This window comes from Phalacrocorax aristotelis, chromosome 20, assembly GCF_949628215.1.
Source record: "Phalacrocorax aristotelis chromosome 20, bGulAri2.1, whole genome shotgun sequence".
Classification (NCBI taxonomy): Eukaryota; Metazoa; Chordata; class Aves; order Suliformes; family Phalacrocoracidae; genus Phalacrocorax; species Phalacrocorax aristotelis.
In genome coordinates this window covers 5226577-5234607 of record NC_134295.1, presented here as the reverse complement: position 1 = coordinate 5234607, position 8031 = coordinate 5226577, and the positions used below count along the sequence as shown (strand labels likewise).

At 42.6% G+C, this 8031-nt stretch overlaps 1 protein-coding gene across 2 annotated transcripts; it reads right to left on the bottom strand.

The window, feature by feature from the left end:
• Positions 1-349: 349 nt before the first annotated feature.
• On the bottom strand, positions 350-7776 carry IL22RA1 (interleukin 22 receptor subunit alpha 1). 2 transcript variants are annotated; one of them, XM_075114793.1, is made up of 7 exons: positions 7495-7776; positions 5397-5529; positions 4494-4675; positions 3099-3283; positions 2492-2627; positions 2122-2243; positions 350-1483 (listed from the first exon to the last, which is right to left on the bottom strand). In XM_075114793.1, the coding sequence occupies exons 1-7, from the start codon at positions 7535-7537 to the stop codon at positions 461-463; spliced, it is 1824 nt and encodes a 607-aa protein (XP_074970894.1). In that variant the 5' UTR covers positions 7538-7776; the 3' UTR covers positions 350-460. The 2 variants fall into 2 exon arrangements, with proteins under 2 accessions (XP_074970894.1, XP_074970895.1); XM_075114794.1 differs by lacking the exons at positions 4494-4675; positions 7495-7776 and having other exon boundaries at positions 5397-5480.
• Positions 7777-8031: the final 255 nt, after the last annotated feature.

The following is an 8031-nucleotide window of genomic DNA, read 5'->3' as shown; positions in this document are numbered from 1 at the left end:
TAATTGTTTTATTATACTGTTAATTCTTTTAGGTTTACATACATCTGCACCTGAGTTTCTTCAAAGGGTGGATGTATCTTGCACCTGGATCTTTGGTGTTGGTAAAGAGCAAATATAGTTTTTCTTGCAAATTTTGCTAAATTTTCAGTAAACTGGATCTGGAATTTGAACTTGAATATTAACTCAGCTTTTAAAGTCGTCCAATTCATAATAAATTTGAAGAATATACAAGAAATAAAGGCCCAGGCTTTAAGTGCAAAGATACAGTATTGCAGCATACCAGGAAGTAATTATATCTGTAAAGGTACCAGTCTCCGCGAGAGAACAATAACAGTCTGACAGCTCTGCTGTGCTTACACATCCGAGATTAGCTGTGTTTATTTGCATTGCACTGTTTGCAGGGCAGGCTACGATTTCATGCAAGCATACATGATCTGAATTTTAACATCATTAAGTCACTCTAATAAAATTCAGTGTTTTCATCCTGATCCCACAGTACTTTTAAGTCCAAATCTTTGAACAACATAGTGAGAGGAATGCTGTCGTCCCGGTCTGAGATAGTGTCTCGGGAGACAACATTATTCAGTTTTGTGCAGCTTAGCTCCTTTGCCGCTGTTAACGTTTCTGTTTCTTGAGTCTCTGGGAACCGCAATTTATTTGCAGAATGGAAGAATGAATCTGGCAACATCCACCGCTCTGTGTAGCTCTCTCCAGGGAAGTCGTTACCAGTACTGACTGAGAAAAGGAGGGCTGCTGATGACAGCGATTCATTCTCTGGAGCATAGTCCGCGTCAGCTTTCACTGAAGACCATATTGGTGTCAGTTCTGCTGTCTGTCGTCTATAGCATCCTCCTTGTTCCAGCAAAGGCAGTGACAGCTGGGATACATGCACTTTACTTTCCATCCCATCAGTCTGCAACAGCAGTTGCTGTGTTTGCTCAGGGCTCCCCTGTAAAAGAACTGACTCTCTTGTGTCACTGCTGTTCCACAATGCCAAGTTTGGCTTCTGTTCTTTGTAATTCCAATGGCTGTAGCTCTTGCCCAGCATCTGGATTATGAGCTTTCCACCAATAAAACTGTCTGGAGAAACTTCCTTTAGCATTTTGTTTGGCTGCAAATTCTTCTTGTCAACATGGTCTGTGCCTTTGACACACACCCCATAGGTCAGGGGCAGAGTTTTGCTGGACATGGCAGTAGGAACGCTTTGCTCAACTATTTGAGGAGCGTAACCAGCAGGATCTGTGCTTGCCAAGCAGGGTGCCTGGGTGGGCAGCTGAAACGTCCGTACATCTGTCTGTTGCTGATAGGCAGTTTCTGGTGGACGGAAAGACCACGGTGGCTCCGGTGCTCTGTCCGCATGTTGGCTGATCTGTGGTAACTGCACTTCAGGGATGAGAAGTGAAGGCTTGGTTAAATTAATGGGCTTTATAATATGTTCTACTGTCAGTGTAAGAGGCTGGAATGATGAAATCCCTCTGAAGTCCTGTTGAAGTAGATAGACAAACATGAATTAATAACAAGAAGCTGTGACTTTCAAGATTTAGATTCTTTAAAATTTCCTTTGGAGAGACACCAGTAATGACCACCAGGGATCCGCTCTGTTGGCAAAAGAACTCTTTTTTTCTTTCCTGGGGAATGACCCCTCAGAGGAACACAGATGTCTCTCATTATGCATCAGGGCAACCGTGCAATCCTAAAATATGTAAATCAAATTGCCAGTGGATCATTTCAATATTGGAAACCAGAATCTTAAAAAACTTTTGTAAATTTTAGAAGAAAGGGAACATCTGAGGGTCTGTGATGTTGAGAGCTGTTCTATCATATTAGTATAGAGCCCTGCTCTCCTCTAGGGACAATATACACAGTTTATTTCCTTTAATAGAATAACCAAGATTCTTCAAACCTGCAGGCGTCTTTGCGGTGTTACTTTACAACTCCCTGTAACAAACCTTCACTACCTGTAGCAGGATGACCAGATTAAACTGCCAGTAGTCTGCAATGATTGCCTAGGCAATGCTCATGTCTGCTCATTCATCCTGCTCAATTAGCAATGTTATTGCGGTGCGTGCACATAGTCCCAAGCATTTTAAAGATCTGCAGCAATGTCTTAGGAACACTTACCAAAGACATAGGCTGTGCGCTGTGTTTCTTGACGTATTTATAGATCACATAGCTAACCGCAGCAAACACCAGTCCAGTGCAGAATGCGAGTGCCACGAAACAGTAGAGAAGCCATGTGTTGTCTGGTAAGCGAGGGAGAGAACAAGTGGAAAATGCAGCTTCAGAGAGTTGGATTAGAAAAACTGCATGGGATTAGCTAAATTATGTTGTAGGTCTAGTCTCATAGGACTAGATTTTTAAATTAGGAAAGCCAGTGTTGCTTCAATGTCTTTAGCAAGACCGTGTTATTTTATAACAGCTGAAAATCAGTCTCTTCTGTGTATCCAATATCTCAGCTGGGCTTTAAAATGAGCAGAGTTAACAGCCTCACCTGCTAGCGTTTTAACCCAAAATACTTGAGCTTTGCTACTTCTCTGGAGGAGGTGTATGTATACTGTTCCATTATATTCAGTGTCTGGGTCCAAGTTGAAAACTTCAAATTCTTTGTTTTGCTCATCCTTTGTCCACTATTTAAAATAAAGGCAAATTCTGTAGTTTAGAAAGATCAAATGCATAAAATGTCTTCAAATCAGATTGCAAAATTCAACATAAAATTTTATTTACTAATAAGGTGTTATAGGAATGTAATAATTCTCTGTATATGGAATCCTAAACATAATTTGTTTTCTACTGTTACTGTATTTAATTTTTGCATTTCTGTTCCTTAAGACTTGAACTAATGAAGTCATTCTGTTTTATTCACCAGCAGTTTTACTTTTTGCTACTTATACAGTATCCTGGCAAACTCCAGTTTCTTTTCCAGCATTTTAGAGGAATGCTTAAAGTTCCTCCTGTCTACTGAGAGTCACAGACTCTGAGACCTCCCCTTGAACATCAGAAATCTCATCCATCATGTATAAGCTCTGAGGCCCTCCTCCATCGTATGCGAAATGTGATTCACAAAAGTCAGTGGCTAGTGGCCTGAGGCTGTGCTTTACCTTTTGGTGTGTCCTTTGGTTGAATATTGTTAAGTGATAATCAACGGCACCAAATTTGCTGTAGATGTCCTCTATGGTTAGCTGGCGGTCATCCTCACCTCTCAGTGGAGTATAAGGGGCCCGTATAAGAAACTTTATGGACCGTACATAAGGAATATACTCCACTTCTGGTGCTCCAATAATAGCTAGAAAAGACAGATCAGGAAGTGTTGGTTGTGAAGATTAAAGCTGATACATTATCAGATCATCTTATACACATCTCATACACCCCAGACACATGGGAATTTATTACTTTTGTTTATATACAAAGAAGTATTTGAGCCATATTTCACTGAGCATAGGAAAGATCAGGCAACTGGAGATACTATCTTCCCTCAGGGTTCTGCCAGCTTTAGCAAGTGTTTGTCCCTAGAAGTTCTCACCGCTTCCACATTGCTTCGCTGCCCTGCGCAGGGACATCCTCCCTCATGCGTGCACGATGAGTGGGAAGCCCCACCACAGGGCACTCAGTTAATGGCTACCTAAATTCCTGTTCCCATCCTTCATCAGATTTTGTCTTTAGAGTAGTTAAGTTCTTTTGTATCTACACTTATCTGCAGTGGAAGGCATATGCAGTACTCAACATTTAAGCAGAAGTTTAACCCTGTCTGTGACAGCATATGTAAAAGCAGCATTCTGTATTCCTCCAAGGCCTTGGAGCTTGAAAACATCAAACTGAAAAGGATGGTTCCGGGGGATAGAATCACCTCACTGTGGGTGCTAATGCTTACGCTGCGATGAAAAGTGGACGTTTAATGATCAAAACACCTTATGGCTCTTTCATAGCTTATTCCATGCACTGATCTGAAGGCTTTTCATAACCACTGACTGCTAATGCCACCTTGAATTATTGACAAATATGCAGTGGGAAAATTTTAGTCACAGAGCCAACAAGAGAATTGCCAAAGGCTATGTTGTATGTCTGCAGTAGAGCTCGCTTAGGGGTTGGGAGCATTAAATATCCATTGGTCTGGTTGCTTATCCTGATTTTCAGGAGTTCACATTTCAGCTTCTGTGACTGTATTACTGGCTGCCCTCAGGTTGAGCATCACGTCTCTTACTTTTTTCCATCTGCCTCTTGTCAGCCTTAATAGCAGCTCTTCCTTCAAGGACATCAGGCTTTTCCTTTTCTCCTCTGATCGCACTTTGGTGTTGGACCTCAGGGAAAGCCCTGCCCATTTGCTCATTTGCCCCCCTGCCCAATAACAAGCCTTCTTCAGGCCTTCACTGCCTTCCTATCAAAAGCACAGAGTCTTGCAATACTGAAATTAGAGGAAATGCTGTCCTAAACATCAGTGAGACTTGGAATTAATCCCTAGCAACCAGGAATTAATAGATTTCAGCAGCAGTACGTACTTTCTTTTCTAGGTTCAAATCTTTCTGAGTACACCCAGTTGGAGGAGCAGGAGTTCCGGCCAGTGGCCCTCACCCTGGCGTAGTAAGGCTCCGTGAAGTTTTCTGTTTCACGAGTGAGATTGCAGAAAGGCTGCGTGATACTCTGGCACTCACGCTTGTTGAGCCAGGATTTTTCTCCATACCTGAGGACAAAAAACCCTTTTAGTCTGTTTGGTAGAACAGATGCAATAAAACCCTTCTCCAGAATGATCCAAACAGGCTGTTTTGCTAACTCTTTGTAGCTTTTAAATTCAGCATTGCAATTAGGAAGTGGCAGGGAATGTAATGGCAGAGAAAGTTCCCCTGGACTGCAGCCCTTAATCCGTTCCAGTGGATGGTTTCTGTACAGATATTGCATTGAGGAAGTGCAGTTTATTTCAAGGCATGCACAGGAGTGTCCTGCAAGTCAGTGATTCCGGGGTTCTTTGCCCAGCTCTGACTGATTGCGTGCAAGTTCGCTGCAGAGTTTGCAGACTTACTCAAAGGCAATAAAGCTGTTGTGTAGCGTTGGTTTGATTTCTCTTGGGTCTAGTGACTGAACCAGAGGAAGACAATTGTTATTACCTGTTTTACAGGTGAAGAAACTACAGAATAGAGAGAAGGAAGTTGCTGAAGGCAGAGAGTAGCTCAGTAATAGAGTAAAGCTGGAACCCAAGATGTAAAAGGATTTGCTTAACTGAGCACCATCTACCAGTTTAAATAATCCTGTCCTTTATTGAGTTCTTGTCTAAGCAGAACCATATTTGTAACAGTAAAACAAGCAGCAGAAACAGCAACATCTACTTTTCTTTCTTGGCCCTTCTGTCCTTGAGAACAGTTGCCCTAAGAACAACAGAACTCCCAAAAGAAGCAAACTTCACATACTGTTTATATTGAACATCAAACACAGTGCCAAGGGGAATATCTGCTTCCGTTTCCCATGTCAGGATGTTCTCAAAGTTTGTAGAAGAAAATGCTGCACGTTTCAGACATGATGACCCCTCTGTAGTCACAACGCCTAGGGGAGCAAAGAAACTAGTATTAAAATGCATATTCTTTCACCTCAGCCTCCAGGTGAATATAGGTCCAATGCTGCTCAGCCTTTTAGTGAACAGAAATATCAGGCATGCCAATTCCAGATTGCTAGAGATGGGCTGCAAAGCAGAAGCTTGAACAGGAATTCAAACCGTGCAGGTATCACTGTATACACCTTGCAGATTGTTGACTCATCCCAAAGAAATTTAAGTCAGGGATTTTTACAGAAAGCCTTCCAGAACTCAGACACTCAAAGAGAATCTTTAAGTTGCTTATCAGGTTTCTTCTAAAGCAATTAAATGGCTGGAAAACTAAGAACAACAATCTGTTTTCAAGGCAAGATTCATGTCTATGAATATCTCTGCTTTTGGCCCATACTCAGGGAATTAATAAGCTGAGGTCTGTTTCACAGCATTGAAGATATGACTGCTATTAACCACTCATGCTCCATGTTTTATTGGATGGAGGCTGCCTGTACAGAGCGACATGCAAAGACCTGACGCTTGGACTCTGATCTGGGTGTGCCAGGGTGAAGGCAAACAAGTCACTCAGCTCCCTGCCCTCTGAGCCCTGTGCCTCTTTCCCACAGACGATGGGTTCAGGCTTTGGTAAACAGAAATGTCAATGGCTCCTGAAAAACATGCCCCTGGTCTAGGCTGCCTCTGTAGAGCAGAATACCACCATGGTCCACCTGCAGCAAACTGCCTATGAGCAGGCATTGCAGAAGAGTGTCCTAGAGACTTGGCTCTGGCTCTGTCCTGTCAGGAGAATACACAGTGCAAAACTTTCTCAAGGCTGATTCGAACAAGACCTTGTGGCTTGGAGAGTAACCTTCAGAATTAATAAGCTTTGTAAATTCAAATTATAGGCACATCCTCAAAGATAAATAATTCGTACATTACACAACTCGTGGTTTGCAGTATTGATAAACATCTTGAACTTGCATGGGCTTCAGCTGGCACTTGCTGAAAATGAACAGTCCCATTATGGTGCTTGTAAACGGACACTCAAAATCAATGAGGGCCCTCCGTGACAAAATGGTAAGATAAGCAAGTAAAAGTTTTACAGATGGGAAAACTGGGGACCAGAATGGGGGTGGCTTGGACAAGTTTGCATTCAGCAGTTGTGGTAGAACAGGGACTAAACCACACCAGCTCCTGGATCCTTGCTCCAAACTTTCCCTCCAGCTGGGTGGGTTTCCGGGTCTGGACACCATGAAAACTAGTCACCAATAATCCGATCATATCCGAAGTGGGAAATCTCCACCTTCCCACCTTATCCAGACTTAAACACGGTTATGCAAAGCAGCATAACACAAGCACAGTCAAGTGTGGGCAGGAAAAAACCAGGATATTTCACAGCGTGAAAGTGCCTCTGTTTCAGAAGTTTCTGAAGGCACCTTCCCTACAGTATAAGGTCACGGACACAAAAGCAGTTGAATGATAAGGTTGCTTGCTGGAAAGCTGGCATTTGAAAACTTAGCAAGTCTATCCTTGATTCACTCAGGAGTGAGTTTGCCACATCTGGAGTAGGATTAAATGGCTTTTAGGGACACGTTATTTGTCTGTACCTCCTTTAAAACCAGGGCTATTCTTGTATTCATTTGCAACTCTGCTTAAGACACAGGGGGACTGATCCAAAGCCCCCTGAAGTTAGTGAATGTCCTTCACTCCTGTAGGATTTGGGTTGTAACACATCAGCGGCAAACACTTTGAAGTGAAGGAATCTTTTCTTCTCCCTACTAATCCTTAAAGCACTGAGCACACCAACAAGACTTGGGAAATATTAAAGGGAGAGAGCAACTCAGAAAAGAGCTTTTGAACAACCTGAGACAATAGCTCATTCTTTAGGTCTTTTTTCAGTAAACATAATTGAACTACTTCCCATCCTACAGGATCAAACAGAAACAACTGCTATCAGTGTTAGGAAAGGAGAAATCAGGACTTACCGACCACTGAAAATACAGCCAACACGATCAGAAGTTGCTTCATGAATAACTATGCAGGCCGGGCTGGGAGAGCAGGCAGTTGATTCTGTGTGCAGGTGAATCACCTTTTACAAGAGCTAGATTCTTGTTTGTGAGGCCAGGTTGGATTTCTTGCCCAGTAGCAGGCTGAAGAGCTACTATCTCGCCTGCATTTGGATCTGAGATCATCCGCTAATGATCTGTGCGCATGTGTAAGAGAGAATGTAAGAGTGATAACAGGAACACCTCTCCTCTTCTGAGTGTGCACACCTAACTGTACAAAGGTGCATAAGCCAGAGGCTTAGAACATGCCCAGGTTTTGAAAGAGAGCCAAATACCATTTTGCTGATAGAGCTTCCTGCCTGAAAGCCCTCTCTGAGGTTTCTCAGTTTTGGGGCTTGCTTTTCTGGTCAGGTAACTTTGACTTGTTAAAACTCTAGAAATTAAAACTCAGTGCTGTGCACCTAGTTGGTTTTATAGCTGCTGCAAGCAAGACACCTCTTTACTTTAGAAATACCT